We start from the raw sequence: 18,493 nt of genomic DNA on the forward strand, positions 1-18,493 counted from the left end.
CAAAAGATAAACTTGCAATGATAAAGATGCAAAAATTCTCTGAGTCAGTAAGTCCATGTCTGACTAATATAGGTTATATTTCCATTGATTATATTTGCCTTAAATACACTGTTAAAATGAAAATGTCTTGGCGGAAACCATACTTATTCTCTTAATGTGTTTTCATCAAGTCCATTATTCTGTAGTCTTTGCCTTGTCATCATTAATAAATACTGACAGGCTGTGTGTAAGTTTATGTTGTATACTTGGAATGGTTGCTTTTTTTTTTTTTACTAGTTCACCATAAACTAGATGAGAAATACAGGTGATATATGCTGATAAATTTTGAAAACTTTGGCTTTATTATCTGTCTTGCCAAGTATGTAGAATCTATTTTGGAGTAGGAGATATGACCTTCAAGGTGGTTAATGGTTGATTGATCTAGGACTCCAGCATGTTTTCATTCTGTTTCCTTCTTAGAGTGCTTGCTCTCAGTTGTTAGGGGACACTTCTGCAAATTTAACTGTTGCCAATTTCTTACTTGCAATATTGAGAGTATTTTCTATTTTTAATATGGGCCAATCCCATAATCCCTCGAATCTACTTCATGGAATGTGTGCTGTGTACTTTATAGATGAAAGGAAAAGTGAGCTATCAATATAATACTCAGTTCTCCAAAGTGACTAGCAGGTTGAGGTCTATTGTGTTAAGAACAGAAAAGTATATTTTTAAAAAGATGATGGCATGAAAGCCTTATTTTTCTCTTAAAATCATAACTACTTACATTGCACAGAGTGGTAGAGTAGTTAACAACCTGCTTTCTTTTGTGAAACATGTTGGCTTATTTTTTCACTTTATTTTTCTAAAATTTCCATTATCTTCCATAAAATCTTAGAAATTCATAAATCCAATATATGTATTAATATTTTAGGGCTATCTAGATTTTAAAGCAAAATTTATAATTCAAAAATTATAATTTAAAATTCATATAAAGTTATTAGAATATATTCACAGAAAAGGACTAAAAATTGATAATAGAACAGTCATAATGATTTCTTAAATCCAGGAGCTAGGAGGTGGATGGGCTTTCCAGGTGAGTAATTGTTATGGAGAAACATCCAGAAAGGTTGAAGAAGTTTTAAAGACTCTGGCTGCCCTATCTGGTTTGGCTCAGTGGATAGAGCATCGGCCTGTGGACTCAGGGTCCCAGGTTCGATTCCCAGGCAGGGCACGTGCCTGGGTTGCAGGCGATCCCCAGTAGGGGGTGTGCAGGAAGCAGCCAATCAATGATTCTCTCTCATCATTGATGCTTCCATCTTTCTCTCCCTCTCCTGTCCTCTCTGAAATCAATAAAAATATATATATTCAAAAAGAAATAAAAAAGTGAGAAGATTCTGGCTTTCTTGCTTCCACAGATTCTTTCTGGAATCTATTTTAAGTAATAAAAAGAAGTTCTAGGTCCTTACTATAGTTGAACTCCAATTCTAATGTTTGGGAGAGACAGAGAACAATGTCATATATATACTAAGGTCTAAAGTTTCCTAAAAATTCATAGACTATGGAACCATATATTTCAATGGTTGAGATATATAATTATTTTAAAAAGTGAAGTAAACTTCATGTACTATACAAAAATTACAAATTTTCTAATGTGGCTATTTAAAAATACTTCAGCCTGATCAGCGTGGCTCAGTGGTTGAGCGTTGACCTATGAACCAGGAGGTCACGGTTGGATTTCCAGTCAGGGCACATGCCTGCGTTGTGGGCTCAATCCCCATTGGGGGGCATTCAGGAGGCAATCAGTCAATGATTCTCTCTCATTATTGATGTTTCTATCTCTCTCTCCCTCTTCCTTCCTCTCTGAAATAAATAAAAATATATTTAAGAAAAGATAAAAATATTTCAGAATATCCATATTAGAATTGCAACTTATGTGTGGGTAATTAGTATATATGCACACATTTTATTTTCTCAATACTAATAGTTTTCTCATTGACTTAATTTGAAATATTAGGGTTAGACACAGGAATTGTCCAGGCACATACTACCTCGGGACGCTAATTATAAGGTACTTTTCTAGTTTGAAAAGATCTAGACATGTTTTTATAAACAAGGGGAATTTGGCCTTTTAGTTGCAAAAATTGTTGAACTTACATTAGTTTTTAAAAGTTATTTTTAAAACTTAGAAGTGGATAGACCAGAGTTCAAAAACATTGAGAAATTTTTAGCTTTAAATGGCAGTTTTTACTTTTAGTTTGAGATGGTTAAAGGTCAGAAAAGATTGCCACCTGGTTCAAAGTGGCCTGTTTTTTCCTTGGAATTCTGAGTTCATCGTTTTCTTAATGTTTAAACCTTCCTCTGTTAGTAATTTGGCACACTGAATTTCCATTTAGTGAATCTGACCAATAATCATGCATATCTAAGAAGCATTTCAGGGCTCTTTAAAAATAAAGTTTTGGTAAAATAATACAAATAGAGCAAAATGGGAAAAGAAACAGAGACTGGTTCATTTTAACCAAGAACTCTGTTACGTAGTTGCACTTAATTCCACTGCACAAAATGAGTTAGTGCCCCATTGTAGTTGAAATAATTCCATGGGGTTGCTGATAAATTTTAGGTAAAAATTTTATTCAAAATTATTCACATCTAGTGAATGGCTTATATATTCAAATCATTGATTCACAATTATAAAAACTGTCAATCCTCACTTTATAGAAATAACTTATTTTTATAATTTAGGATTAAAATATTCCCTCCTTAGATTTGGAGCTAGGAGTTTGAAATCATATAACTTTGATGGGAAAACTTTTATTATTAAAAATCTCTCATAAATCCAATTTTGTGTTCATTAAATTCATTTTTATCAAAATGTAAATACTATAATACCATTGAATTTTAAAGTCTCATTCTAAGTTAAAATGTAAAAATCTTACTGAACTGTGTTCAATTATATCAAAACATTAAACATAACTACATACAGACAAGTAAGCAGCTATTAAAAATCTAACAAAACAAGGGTACTGGCTTGAATTTTTCAGTGTTTGTCAATAATTAAAAACACATAGATACAAAGCTAAAACTCTTATTTAAATACAACAATGCTGTTTTCAGTATTTTCACCTTCATTCATAGACATATAAAGTTAAGAAAAGTAGATATTTATAGAATGTGATCTCTTAAGCCATTTGTTTTGAATTTCCAAAGAGCAAAATTTAATATTCTAAACAAGTAAAGCTATTATCTAAATAATAAAATTTCTTTATTTTAATCTTCTAATTTGATTTTTTTGTTATTACATTAGTTGGTCTGATAGTATTTGTATGTACAATTTTCTATTACTATCAAACAAGTTTTCCATTGAATTAACTTATTATTTTTCTATCTGTAACTACAGTATAAGAAAATATTTTTAAAGCCGCAAGCTACTAATTTATCTTCAACATTTCCCTTTTCTCTTTGTATAAAGTTCACTGTGAAAATTTTACTTTGTAAGATTATTATGAAATTAAAAATCAAGAAATCCAAAGTAGTTTTCACATGTGCTATTATGTGACAGTATATAACATACAAACACATTGGCAGTGATACTTCCACTTATGTGATTTACTATGAAAAAGCAGATAAATCAATATGAAATAGAATGTCTATAATACATAAATATATATTTGGTATCCATTAAAAGAATCTTAACTTGCCTCAATGACTTTGCATAGCAAATCATAATAATCCCTTCCTCTATGCATTTTAATACAATGGTCATCATTTGTACAACATACACACACACACACACACACACACACACACACCCTTATGGCGAAGACACTTTCTTTCGAATTGACTGCACTTGGCAAGACCCAGGAGACTTAATCTCATTGCTGATGTATATCCTCATGCCTAAGAATTTTATAGATAACCCAGTAGAAAATATTAAAAATCAAAAAGGCTAATGGGAAGCAGGCTCGGGAGATGGTGTCAATCTTCTTGGCCCGGTCGATGAAGATCTTCCTCATTTCATCAGGGCTTTCTGGCATTACCTGGACAGGACGGTTTGGGCCCTTGGGGGTCACACTCTCTTTTGCTTGCAGACACGGTCCCATGCCATAGGCAGTGAAGCTGAATCGACTTTCCCTTACCTCCTCATCCTGCCATCAGAAAAACATAGGAAAACACTTTAGTCATGAAACAGAGCATAATTAACAGCAATTCGGAATCACAACTTAAGCTTTATCATGATAAATGCTAACATTATTACAATGAAAAGACAAGCCTATAAGAATGAGTTGCTTTATTCCCCACTCAAGTTTTATTGATTGAATGTACATCACAGAGATGTGTCCATTAAGAAATATAAAACTCTCAAATTATATGTTTGAATGGAAAAGTAACAATTCTGGTATTGTGTATATATTGCTAGAATATCTAAATAAATTGAGCAAGAAAAAATCTATTGGCTATTATGTCATATATATTCACAGACTAAATATTTTTTTACATTATGTGTCTAAATGGGTAAATATGATGTCAGATACGTACCAGGATCATTGACTGAATTTTTATTTTTCATGGAGGCAAATATTTTAATGTTTATTTCCTACACTTTTATGTTAGTTTGTTTCAAAATACAGTTTAGCTCAATAACTCTGGTTGATTTCTGTTATCCTCAATGCCACTTGTATGTTTTATACTAACACATTTGGGAGACTATAAGATAGTCCCCTATTCTGGCTTACATACAATTGCTTTTCAAGTGCATTGATTTAGTTTAAATTATGAATGAAATTTGGCAAAAGTTTATTTCATGTTAAGAAAAATTATGAATTATTATGTTCTAAAAATTATTGTTACTTTTAAATGTTATAAATTGAAGAGAATTCCCTATGCATATACATGAAAGAAAAATATAAATTTAAGGAAAAAATTATTACTAAAACTATAATAAATCAATAGTGTTCATGATAGGAAAATATAGCACTTACTGATTTATAATAAAGTTCATTAATGAGTAATTTAATTTGACAAATTTATTTAGATTGTAACAGTAGATGGCTGCCAGTTAATTGAATTTCTTGCACTAAAACTGAAAGTTTAAAAGATGACATTTTACAAATGTATTATAGCTTGCCTCTTATAGAAGTAATTTTTATGGTAATACAAGAGATAAAAATAACTAAGTACTCAAACTCTTGAAAAATATTTTGAGTTTTGAAAGTAGAAGGTCAATGAATAGTATATTACAAAATATAAAAGTAACAAATAAAAATTAAAATGGATTCTAAAAATGAGAAGATGATCAAAGTTGATGTAATAATTATAAAATAGGTTTCTGGTGAATTATGAAGGCAATTCCATCTGAAAGCAAAAACATATAATTATTGGAAAATATTTCAACTGAAGATATATAAGTAATTAAATTTTGAGCAAACCAGTATGACATAAAAACTGATGATCCAATTCCCATGCAATTACTGCTGTAATCCTGCAAAAAATGGAACTTGATTTTTAGTAGACTTCATAAGAATGTTCATTTGTGCTGGCAATTTTTTTTATTTCCATGGAGATTTTAAGGCTATATTATTGTTTGCTTTGAATTTTTGATTACAAAAATGCTAAGATTTTAGGATTCTAGCATCTGTGCTTAGTAAAGTAGTATCTATTGACTACCCTTTTTTCTAGTTTTATTGAGAAACTAGAGGCCTGGTACATGAAAATTCATGCACTGGAGGCGGGGTCTCTCAGCCAGGCCTGCCCCCTCTCACAGTCTGGGAGCCCTCAGGGGCAGGAGGCAACCTGGTGATCAGGGGAAGGCGATGCCCCATCACACCTGTCCTGCTGCCACTGCCGGCAGCACAAGCCTCAGCCAGTCCTGGTTACCTGAGCCTTGGGTGGCCCTGGGTGGCCCTGGGTGGCTGGGTGGCCAACATCCAAGGCTTACCTGTGCCTCGGACTGGTCCTAGGTGGCTGAGCAGCCAAAATCCAAGGCTTGCCTATGCCTTGGGCCAGCCCTGGGTGGCTGGGCAGCCAATATCCAAGGCTTGCCTGCACCCCGGGCATCAGCTGGGCAGCCGATATCCAAGGCTTGCCCCTAGGCAGCTGGGGGGCTGAGGGCGGGTTCGGCTGCACCGTGTGCCTGCCGTTCCCCCCCCCCCCCCCCCCCCCGCCGGCTGGGCTGAAAGGACTGTGGGACTCCAGCGGGGCTGAGGGGACTGGGCGCTGTCATCTTGTGGCTATGGGCACCGCCATCTTTGTGACAACATGATGGTCAATTTGCATATTCCCTCTTTATTAGATAGGATAATTGATGTATATCACTGTATAAGTTTAAGGTGTACAACCTGATGGTTTGACTTACATATATTGTGAAATGACTACAATAGGTTTACTTAACATCCGTTATCTCTTATAGATAAAATAAGAAAAAAAATTCTGCTTGTGAGGAAAATTCTTAGGATCTACTCTCTTAACCACTTTCTTATATATCATACACCAGTGTTAGCTATGGTCACCATGTTGTATGTTACATGCCTAATGTTTTTTTTTATCTTATAACTGGAAGTTTGTACATCTTTAACCACCTGCTTCAATTACTACCTTTTTAACCATCTGTTCTAACCATATTTTCAAACCTTTGGAGACCCCCATACCTCACAACAGAAATAGTCATTTAAGATTGACCATATTTAGTGAACAACTGCATTTTTCTCAACCACATCTTTTCACATAACTGACTATGAGTAAAGGGTTAATGCCAGCCGGGGGCTGTCTCAGGACTGCTGAGAGGGACTTCTGGTTCTTCCAGCATCACTTCCTTGAGAACAATAGAGTTCAGCTAAATGGGGAATGTGGTTTGCTTCATCCGCAGTGAAGGAGGCACCTGCTCTCAGGAGGCCGTGCAGGGCCTACGTGACCAGACAGTATATAGGCTTGGTGGGAAATAAAGGCTGTGGCTTCTCTGTGTCAAGGTGACCACAGCCACACGCCTTGACTGTTGTCTGTGGCAGTTGTATCTACATGTCGTGTGGGTGAGGGGCAAAAGAGCCGTGCTCTTGAGTACCTGCCAAGCCTCCCACTTTGAGGAAGATGCTGTGTCTGATGGGAGGCTTGCCCCACATGCCCCTGTAGGATTGAATAAAGGGCCTGCTTGGCAATTCGACCCCCAAATTTCAGCAGTGGGGACAGAAGCTGACCTGGCTCTCAGATCATTGCAGGCTCCAAAGGTTGGGAGGGAATTCTGATGAGAATGTGATACTGATCCACCCTGGGTTTGAGGTAGCAGAAGCTCTGTGGGAAATAACTGAGGATGAGTCTTACTATCAGAATATGAGTGACACAGTCTCATACCTTGTTGAGTTGGTAGATGGGTGATCAGTAAAATAAAACCGAAAGAAACGAGGGTGAAAGAACGGAAAGGAGAGTGGCTCGAGATACAATTAATTCCTTGTCTCCTATTAATTGATTATCTTTGAAATTGAAACTACTCAGGGGTGGGGGAAGAGAAACAAAGGCAAGGAAAGCTAGCAGCTTCATGGCCTACACTCAAGATGAAACCAGAGGTGCTGGCACTTAAAAGGACATTGCACTTAACCTTGATGTCACGTCTCTGTAACCCCAGACAAGTGGCATTGGAAACTAGTAACTATCATGCAGCCCTGTCCGATATAATGTAAAGCACAAATAGAAGCCATGTGTGTAATTTTAAAATTTAAATTTATACTTGCTACAGTTTAATAAGTTAAAAGAAACAGGCCCAATTACTTTTAGTAAGACATGTTCTTTAACTCAGTATGTCTTAAATATTTTCTAAGTAAAAATTAAAGAGATATTTTACATTCTTTATTTCTTACTGAGTCCTTGATGTCAGTGGATATTTTAACGTGCCTCAACTCAGACTCCATATTTCTAGCGCTCAATAGTGCCACATGTGGCTGGTAGCTACCATATTGAAGAAAGCAATCTCTCTAGATAAAAGCCTAAGCGACCATTACGACCAAATGACCAGAATGACCGGAACGACCAGTTGACCAGTCACTATGATCACCAGAGAGCAGACGCTCAATGCATGAGCTACCCCCTGGTGTCAGTGTGCTCCCACAGGGGGAGTGCCGCTCAGCCAGAAGCTGGGCTCACGGCTGGTGAGCGCAGCCGCAACAGCGGGAGCCTCTCCCTACTCTGCAGCAGCACTACTGAGTGGTGGCGACAGGCACAGTGGGCAGGGATGAGCGTGAGCAGTGTGGCCCCAGGCCCCAGCTCAGGCTCCTTCCTGGCCGCCTGCTGCTTGGCGCAGTGCTACATCCCTTGAGGGATGTCCGATCGCTGGTTTAGGCCTGGGGTTTGGGCCTAAACCTGCAGTCAGACACCCCCTAAGGGGTCCCGGGTTGCAAAAGGGCACAGGTCAGGCTGAGGGAACCCCCCCTGCCGTGCATGAATCTATGCACCGGGCCTCTAGTTCCAATATAAAGGAGCTGGGTCTCAATGTTTTTCAGGATCATGAGGTTGATTGACCTGGAGGCTGATAATTTTTTTGCATGCTGCAGCATGAAAAGTAATGTTTGGTGTGAATGCTAGTTCCTAATTTGCTGCAGTGTGGCCATTCAGGAATTATTGGCAGGTGTATAATCAAAGACCCTTTTTTGAGTGAGTGGAGACTTGAGTGGTGGGAATCTATACTGAGGAAGGCTGCTGCCTGGTTCTCTCACTGCTGTGAAATAGAATAGCCCTTTAGGGGAGTAGCAATTCGATAATTTTAAAAACGAGCCTACCCAAACCTTATCCTTTGGCCTCCTCTCTGGTAGACACTAATTAGGAGAATCCCTCGGGCATCAGTTCCCCAGGTGGCTCTCTTTTTGGGAAGGCAGCAGGGCATATATAATTCATGGGTACATTTGCTTTTGCAGCTGCCATGCTAGGTTTTACTGATGGAAGAAAAAAAAAATACCTGGGCTATTCAGAAGAAAGGTCATGGCCAGAGGTGAATCTATTAGCTCTCTTTGGGTGGCTTTTAAGACAGAAGAAAATTGACAGAATTCCTAAGACAGATTTCCTAGCACATTATTGCCCGCTGGGAGGAAGGAAATCTGTTCCAGTTCCGGCAGCTGCTTCCTTTAAGGACCCCTGTTAAATCTGCTGCTTTCATCTCAGAAGTTAAATCCAATGATGCCAGTGGGGAATGGAAACAAAAGGCACTTATATGAGTTGCTGAGTTTACTCCATCCGTTAGGTCAGCTGAAACAAAGAACATTGACTTGAAGGCCAGGATCTCCTTGCCTAATTCTGAATGGGGTTTCAAGGCTACACTACAGTTAAAGTTGAATGTCCGGGAGTGGCGAACATAGCTTTGGGTGCCAGTGCACAATGTACAGTAATGCTGCTGGGGAATGAGAAGGCTATATGAAGAGCTGGTGGGGCCGAGAAGGAGGTATAGTGATGCTGTGGTAGCAGGTATCATGGTCATAGTAAAAACTGCAAATAGGAAAATAAGGGACTAAGATATATCCAGTAGGTGGCATTGTTTTTGGCTAAATGTATAATCAGAAAGGATGTGACATGTGAAGGAATGATCTTGCCAAATCTAGCTTGAGCCTAATCTTGGGTAATTGTTCCTTAGCCCGGATATAATTGGATATATTAAAATGAGAGCCCTTAGAATTGCCTAAAGTAAACCTTCCTCTGTAGTAGCTACTAAACAAGATTCCAGGCAAATAAAGAAAGCTCTCAGCTTTGAGTAAGGGAATGGTGGTGGCAGCATTAGTCTTCTCTAGGGCAGCAGTTCTCAACCTGTGGGTCGCTACCCCTTTGGCGGTAGAACGACCCCTTCACAGGGGTCGCCTAAGACCATCCTGCATATCAGATATTTACATTACGATTCATAACAGTAGCAACATTACAGTTATGAAGTAGCAACGAAAATAATTTTATGGTTGGGTCACAACATGAGGAACTGTATTTAAAGGGCCAGAAGGTTGAGAACCACTGCTCTAGAGCATTCGCATTTACCCTTTGTAAAACTAAATGGGTCCTGAAGGCTGACTACTTGGGTTCCTTAGAAATGTACCCCCTACAGCCTTCTGAAACCACTCAAGAGTTTCAGAAGGACAAAGAAGGCTGGTAGGCTTTGATAGACTTGACTAAAATGTTCCTCTTAATCTCAATCTAAAAAAAGTCAAACACGGTATGTCTTCTTGTGGGATTAGACCCAAACTATAACCTAACTGTCACCTCCTAAGGAAACCCAAATTCTCCAGCGTATTGCCACAACCTGGTTGGAAACAGTTTGATTCAGATCACTGTCAAAAGTAAGTTGGTTAATGAGAAATGATAGGTTCCCTCTCCGAGGAGAAAGTCAAGGGAGGTTTTGGAGACCGCAGTGGCACACGTGACTAGGTAAAGGTGGCTAACCTTAACCTCGACAAACTGCTAGAGACAAGTCACAAACAGTGAAGGGCAAACTGCTGTTTCTTCTGGATCCCACTTGAGAAAAAGAGCTTGTAACACTACCTGAAATCTGGCAGATAGGTTTTGGATTTCTGTTGGCCACGCTGTATAAAGTGACTGGAAGACAGACCGAATTTGAAAGGGGAACAAGAGATTTGAGGCAGGCCATAACCCAAGCTGACCCTCAGAGGCCTTAAAATGTATCCACTGCAGAGGTATCTGCTACTAAAATACATGTGGACTGGAGTTTCTGGAGAAAGTTCAATAGAGGTTCCCTAAGGTAGCTGCTAGGATTCTAGACTAGAAAACTCTCTGATTCCGTGAGCAGGTATAGCAATGTATTGGAATGATGGCTACTGGCATTCTCTTTTGTTCTAGAAGAATCAGACCCCCCGAAACTGAAGGAATCTGAAGAACATCAGACTATATGTAAGCCTAAAGTTTCTACCATGTTAGAGGTGATGTATAAAAAGCATTAAACAGACTAATGAATCTCAGAGGGAAGGTGGAGGTGAATGGGTGGGGAGAGAATTTATATGCATATATGCGTAACCCATGGGCACAGACAATAATGAGGTGAAGGCCTGGGGCAGGGGGTGGGTGCAGGATGGAGGAGGTCAATGGGGAAAAACAAAGGGGACATCTGTAATACTTTCAACAGTAAAGAAAAAAATTTAAAAAATTTACAGCAACAAAAAAAAAGGGCATTCTAATGTAAAATCCCTGATAGAATGAAAATGGTATATTCAGAAACAAGTTAAGGGGAGTAAGTCGGGAAAAGCACATTATGTTCATGAAAAGGTACCTATCTGACAATGAAACAGTGACGGAGTCTCTGGTTGAGCTACCAAAGTGGTCTAAACATCATGATTCTCTTTCCACTGAGGCAAAACAGGACACCTGGTTCACCAATGGAAACTACGATATGAAAGGTCAGGACTCAACCCTAGACCTGCAGTGGAATGAATAACTGTTGTTGAAGAGAGGAAGTAAAGTCCACACAATGGGCTGGCTGACTTGAGAACAGTATATGTGGCAGTATGGGAAGAATTGGATCTTGCTCTCAGAGCAATATCTGGATATCCAAAGATGCCCAGGGTGTGAGCTATAATGCCTAATAGAAATTCCAGGGTGGAATGAAATTAGGTCATTGAATGCCCACCAAGTTGCTAGCTCAGAAGAAGATAAGAGTGCCAATACAGATGTCTTGGACTGGCCATGGACGTAGCCATGGTGGTGTCCAGGCCATGCAGCAATGGACAGAACTGTGACATATTCCTCTGTTGCACAATGAAAGCATCCATGTGGTGAGAGCTTGTCTTGAATATTAACAAAGAAAAAATTGCATGAAAATTGCTTTGGGTGAAAGCTCCCAATGACAAGCACTCACACACAGCCGGCAGATGGAATACTTAGGGTCTTTGCCCATGGCTCCCGGAAGATTTAATGGGTTTTGGCAGAAATAGACAGCTAGTCCCTCTTGGGATTTGTTTTCACTGTAACAAAAGCCACAGCTGACAATACTATTAATGGCTTGGAACAAGACATTTTATATCAGTTTGGGCCCCTACAATAGATCTCATTGGACAAAGAAACACATTTAAACATGACCGGTGTATAAAATGGCCCAAGAACACAACATAGGAAGGGCATATCATACATATTTCACCTGCTGACAGAGCAATGATTTACACAGGAATTGGAATGAGCAATTAAAACATGCATTACTAAAGACAGGATGACAATGACATGATGGCTGGCTAGTTCACTAGATGAGTGTGTATAAGAGTGAATATGAGTGAGTTTAAGTAGGAATGCCTTTAGAAAGGTGTCTGGTTTCTGGTGGGGAAAGTGTACGGGGTGGAGTGTTACCTGATATAATGATTCTGGGTCCATGATCGTATTTGCATTTTTTAGCTGTAGGGATCATTGCTGCATATGACACTGCATCTATTCTTTAAACTAGAAGCCATTCATGCCCTGTGCAAGTGAGGGAAGAAAAAATCCTGTGTGCTGAGTAGCTTAGCTGCAAGGCCCCCAGTTAAATGAAGCTACTTTATCTGCTGTCTCTCTCGCTTTTAATCCTTCTAAAAAGTTAAGTCCATGACATACAAGGTTAAAGCTTATTTCAGTCTTGTAAGTATGATTCTGTCTTTAAGCCTGCAATCAGAGCTATGGCGCTGTACTGAACAAAGCTACATCACATTTGGACATTGGTTTTAATAGAAAATGACACATTGGAACAATTTAAACGTAACCATCTTTATATAGCATTGGTTCATCATAAAAAAGGCAACAATTTGTAAACCTGCCATCATTCTATGTGCATGCAGTGATGATAGTCTTGGCAAGGCCAATGTTTCTTGCACTGTGGTCTTTTTAATACCTGTCTTGGAATCACTCACTGGGAGGGATTGTTGAGACTAATTTTCTAGGTCTCCATGCAGAGATTCCTTCTCATTAGCACTTAAGCTGTCCCACTTACCTGCACTTCCAACAGGGTTTGCAGGTGATTATAATGCCCAGTCAAGTTGTAGAAACAAAAGTTTCCTGGAGGCACAATGCAGCTATCCTAATCAGCTTGAATTCATAAAGATGTAAAAAAAAATTTTTTAAACTCCTCTAACACTTTATAATTTACATTTTAAGTGGTGGTTTATGGAAATATACCCTTGTAATGGCTTTTGCATTAGTATTAGACTATTATTTTATTTTTTAGCAATTCCTGTTTTTAAGTAAGGCTGTTTCTAGGTAAGACTATATGTAAGAATATACAACCTGTATCTTTATCCATTTTAAAATGTACTATAAGACATAGGCATATGTTAGAAAAGAGACTTTGAATAAGTATGTTATACTAGTATAATGTGATTTATTACATTATTGTTTTCAAAAGCACCTAGAATATGATTTAACTTACAAATTCATCACCAATGGCTTTCCTACTAATTTTGGAGTTGAAGAAACAGAAACCTTTAGTTTCAATGAAAACACTTTCCTCATTAAAATGTCTTGTCCAAATATTTATTTCCTGGCAATGGTAATAGAAAATAAGAGGTTGAGGAACACTGTCTGCATAATAAAAATATGTGTGTACTATAGCAAATAATTTTCAAATATTTTATGTAGCCATAAATATACTAAATTTAAATTCTGAGTCAAGATTGGTATTCAAAATGAAAATGTTTTATTATAGTTAAGTGATTCCATGGCTTCATCATTTATTGCCAGGAGTCTGGGTAGTCTTACTTAGCTCTCAGATTTTTGGTTTTTAGTTCCAAAAAAAAAAACACAAGAATTATAGCACTATCTAGCAGGATTGGTTTTTTTTTTTTAGGGTGAGAGAAAATATATAAAACACCCAATAAGTTACTCAAATTACTGCTATGATATTATTAATATTGTGTTCATTATAATTGTAGTATTATGAAAATTGCATAATTATACAATATTAAAAAAAATATGATTACCGACTTGAATCATTTTACTATTAGATATTTTAAATCCACAGAAACTAAACTAGCACTAAAGTGCTATGTAAAATAGACCTACCCAGTTGCTTCCTCTGCAGTGGCCTTGTACTTGTGTTTCACTTAAAAATTAGTCAACGGCAGCCTTGGCCAGTGTTGCTCAGAGCATCGGCCTGTGCACCTAAGGGTCATGGGTTCAGTCCTAGTCAAGGGCATGTACTTGGATTGCAGGCTCGATCCCAGCCCAGTCAGGCTGTGTGCCAAAGGCAACCAACCAATGTGTCTCTTACACATTGATGCTTTTCTTTCTCTCCCTCTCTCCCTCTCTTTGTCTCTCCCTCCCCTTCCCTCCCTTCTTTCCCTCTCTCTCTCTCTCTCCCTCCCTCCCCCCCTCCCTCCCTTCCACTCTCTCCAAAAAAAAAGCAATGGAGAAATATCCTCAGATGAGGATTAACAACAACAAAAATAATTAGCCAACAGCATACATTTGAAAATAGCACTTAGCCCCTCTACGCCTCACTCTGCTATTGTCACAATATGTGGGGTTTGCTATATGACTGCTAGAATTCTTTGCAAATCTAATTTCTGCAATCAAGAAGTCTTTAGCCTTGTCAATATGTTCCATGAAACAGCACAAATGTTTCTGGTGTGCCCATTAGGTGAGGCACGTGGAGTCATCTTACAGCTTCAGAAATAGGATCTCAGCTCTGTTAGACCAGACTTCACGCAGTCAGATGCTGAGAGAGAGTAAGGACCGCTAGACCTCAAAAAGGTCATGTGGCTTTAAAAGAATGACTGACCTATTGGGTTCTTTTTGAAAGCCTCCACTTAAAGCATTATTTTTTTTCTAACGCTAACGGCCTGCAGAAGATGCCCATCCTCAAGGACAGTTACTTTGTCTTGAGCAAAATGTACTCTCCTTCCCATTCACCTCCTAGGCCTCAGCCCACTGCACCTGGTTCTCCCACTGCAGGCCTCCCAGACCCCGCAAAGCACTGAGGGCCAAGGGAGCATTAATTTTAAGCACAGTTGAAGCTTTTCTAATAGCTCAGCATTAATATTAGATTATTATATTAAAAAGTGCATTACATTATTTTGTGACTAATTTCTTTGCTTTGTAAACTTAGTGACAAAATTATCCTGTGTTCATGTTTGTTTCAATGAATTTTCTAAAATCACCATCACTTAGAAAATTCTAAGGTAAGATAAAAAACATGAGTGATTTAAAAATATTTTTATTTCAAGTATCACTCAAGATATTTCTTTGATATAATTCTGTTTTCTGGAGATAATTTCAGCTTAAATTTCTAATGAACTGAAGGCCCAAAAGCAAGGTGTTTAGAGAGCCATCTAAAACTTTTGACACCATGTGTTAGCCAATATTTAATGTCCATAAAATTAAGGCACTTTACAACTCAAAATAGAGGTATTAATAGAAATTAAATAGAATAAACTCAAAATGAGCTCAAGAACATGGCTGATTAAAAAGGTAAATTTGAATAGTTAATTTTCCCACAAGTAAATCCTCTTAATATGCTTCCATCAAGTTAGAAGGGTAGGCAATGAAGAAGGTAAAAACTCATTTACTTAAGTGTACAATTCTTTCTACAGGAGGGCCTGTTTTTACTAAATTTGTAAATGAGACAAATGTTTCAGTTATTAAGCATCAATACCATATTGTGAAACATTCAAAGTGCTCTTTGTTTTATTTAGAGAACTAGAGGCCCAGTGCATGAATTTGTGCATGGGTGGGGTCCAGCTGGTCTGGCCCCAATAGGGGTGGATTGGAGCCAATCGGGACCTGGCCTGTTGGGAGGAGGAGACGGTGGGAGATTGGCCGGCTGGCCCCGCCTCTTATTGGGGTGGGGGGGCAATAAGGGGTGTGGCCGGCTGGGAGGAGGGACTGTGGGCAGATCAGGGGCGGGGCTGGCCTGGAGGAAGGGCTGCAGGGTGTTTGGCCGGCCACTCCGCCCTCCCCGAGGCCGGCCCAGCCCTTGATTAGGGTGGGAGAGGCTGACCAGGGGTGGGGCCATCTGGGGGGAGGGGCCATAGGAGGTTGTCCGGTGGCCCCACCCCCGGATCAGGCCAGTTCACTGGCCACAGTGGGCGTCCTACTGACCAGTCGTTCTGGTAGTTACAGCATTCTGGTTGCTGGCTTTTTATATACGTATAGATTATATTAAAGACTGATTCACATAACAGGAGATAGATTGAAAATCCAAGCGTAGATATAGCCATTCAGTTGAATTGCTTCACTCATCTCTATCACCAACTATAATATACATAAGAGGTTTCTATCCTATTCTTAGCTCTCAAAAATGACAAAAAAAATCTTATATGGTGAAGGAGTGGTGAAGGCATGAAGATTGTCAGTGAGTGGTAAATAAACATTCAGTATCAAAAAGGGTTAGTAATGATTATGTGAATTGCTATGAGATACAGCAGCATTAAATATGTTATTTTTATCCTAATGTTTCTTCCCTAGTAGATACCTTTGGGGTGTTTTTTTCTTTCTTGTTCTTTTGGGGTGTTTTTATACAATGATGATTTTAACTAAATTATCCCAAAGGTCATTTTGTTAAAATAATCTTCTATAACTTTTAATTGCCAAATAGGAAAGTGACAGATGGAGAAAATATGAAATGCTATTAATTTTCAGTTACATGATTTCAAAGTGTGTGGATTTTGAAAAAATTACTAATAAAATAATGGTTTATTTTTGTTGGGAAAAATCACCATCACTTTGACAATTCTAAGGTAAGATAAAAAAAACATGAATAATTAAAATATTGTTTTTTTAAAGTATTAGCCTAAAGTAAAATATTCAGTTTAATACATCTGTATATATTTATATATTATTTAAAAATAGAAGTGTTAAAAATGCAATTATAGATGAGGTTAAAATACTTTATTGTTGCAAGTCAATTATCAGTATAAAATTCTTTAAAACTTCGCTCCTATGAAAACCTTGCATTTATTATAGATGGTATTTGAATTAGATATGAATTATGCTTGGCATATTGAATTTAGATTCAGATATGGTTTGGAGATTGTTGAATGGTAAAATGTCAGCTGAAAATGAATGTTTTACTTGAAATATTATGAAAATTTAATTCATCTTCTATATTTTAGACTGATAAGAAATCAATTAAATAATTTTAAATTATCTGAATATCTATTTCTATCAGTGGTTCTCAACCTGTGGGTCGCGAACAATGAAAATACATCCTGCATATCAGATATTTACATTATGATTCATAACAGTAGCAAAATGACAGTTATGAAGTAGCAATGAAAATAATTTTATGGTTGGGGGTCACCACAACATGAGGAACTGTATTAAAGTGTCGTGGCATTAGGAAGGTTGAGAACCACTGAAAGTGCCAACTCATAATCATGGAGTGAAATAATATAATGTAGTAGATAGCATGTGTAAAAAGCAGTACTAAAACCTATTTTAGTTAACTCTGAGATGGAAGTCCCTACAATGCATGTGAAATTAAATTAAATAAAGAATATGTTACTTTATTGAATACTAGAGGTTCAGTGCATGAAATTTGTGCAGGGGTGGGGGGGGGGGCTCAGCCCCGCCTGCACGCTCTCGCAATCCGGGACCCCTTGGGGGATCTCCGACTGATGGTTTAGAGGGATTGGGCCTAAACAGGCAGTCGGATAGTCCTCTCACAATCCAGGACTGCTGGCTTCTAACTGCTCCCCTGCCTGCCTGATCACCCCTAACCCATCTGCCTGCCTGTCTGATCACCCCTAACCACTTGTCTGCCTGCTGATCACCCCTAACCGTCTCTGCCTCGGCCTCCACCATGGCGGCTTCATCCGGAATGACGTCCAGAAGGTCGTTCGGCTATCTGGTCTAATTAGCATATTACACTTTTATTATTATAGACTGTTTTCCTAAATAAGTATTTCAGAGGCAGAATAGCTCTGAAAATAGCTCTGTTGAACCTAATCTCTAAATATTTGTTTTCAGAAAATAATTGAATTCTTACAATTTTTGTTTTACTAGAGAGGATGAAATTTCTAACCCTCATGTATCAGAATCATTGAAATAGAATTTGTTTAAAATTATTTGAAAACTATTGATCTTCAGATATGTAACAAAGAAATTTGTAGGAAATATTTACCTATTGAAAGGATATCTTATACTCTGGAATATAGCATAAACTGACCTATAATGAAAACTATTAAATAATTTAGTGTACATGGGTGCCAAATTGTTTTCAACTTTGGAGCATCATCCATTCAACCAAAATAGAGTACATGTATATTTGTATTTGTCCTAAGATTATGGAGCTGACAAAATGTACAATGTAGAAAAATCAATTATTCATTATTCTTAGAAGTTACCTTGAGTTATTTTTAAAGTAAGATAACACATAAATACATAAGTAAATAAAATAATGACTTTTTGGTACATATAGTTGAAATACAGTCAATTATATCTTTATTATTAAAAGATAACTGTCATGTCTAACAAAATATAAATTGGGTAATTATTTTCAAAACCTAAAACTAATAGTCCATGTTTATCTCAACTGTGTATATAAATAAAAGTGAATACCATGATAAATAGGAAGATGGAGGTGCTAGAATACTGT

At 37.8% G+C, this 18,493-nt stretch overlaps 1 protein-coding gene across 2 annotated transcripts in view; it reads right to left on the reverse strand.

The window, feature by feature from the left end:
* Positions 1–3,653: 3,653 nt before the first annotated feature.
* GLRA3 (glycine receptor alpha 3) overlaps positions 3,654–18,493 on the reverse strand; it is a 130,084-nt gene continuing 115,244 nt past the window's right edge. For both annotated transcript variants that reach the window (XM_070417259.1, XM_070417258.1), the window contains one exon: positions 3,654–4,121. In XM_070417259.1, the coding sequence (XP_070273360.1) occupies positions 3,849–4,121 (273 nt within the window). In that variant the 3' untranslated portion in view covers positions 3,654–3,848. The remainder of the gene's footprint in view (positions 4,122–18,493) is intronic.

This window comes from Myotis yumanensis, unplaced genomic scaffold (assembly GCF_028538775.1).
Source record: "Myotis yumanensis isolate MYYU_CA2020_CCGP unplaced genomic scaffold, mMyoYum1.0.hap1 SCAF_5, whole genome shotgun sequence".
Taxonomy (NCBI): Eukaryota; Metazoa; Chordata; class Mammalia; order Chiroptera; family Vespertilionidae; genus Myotis; species Myotis yumanensis.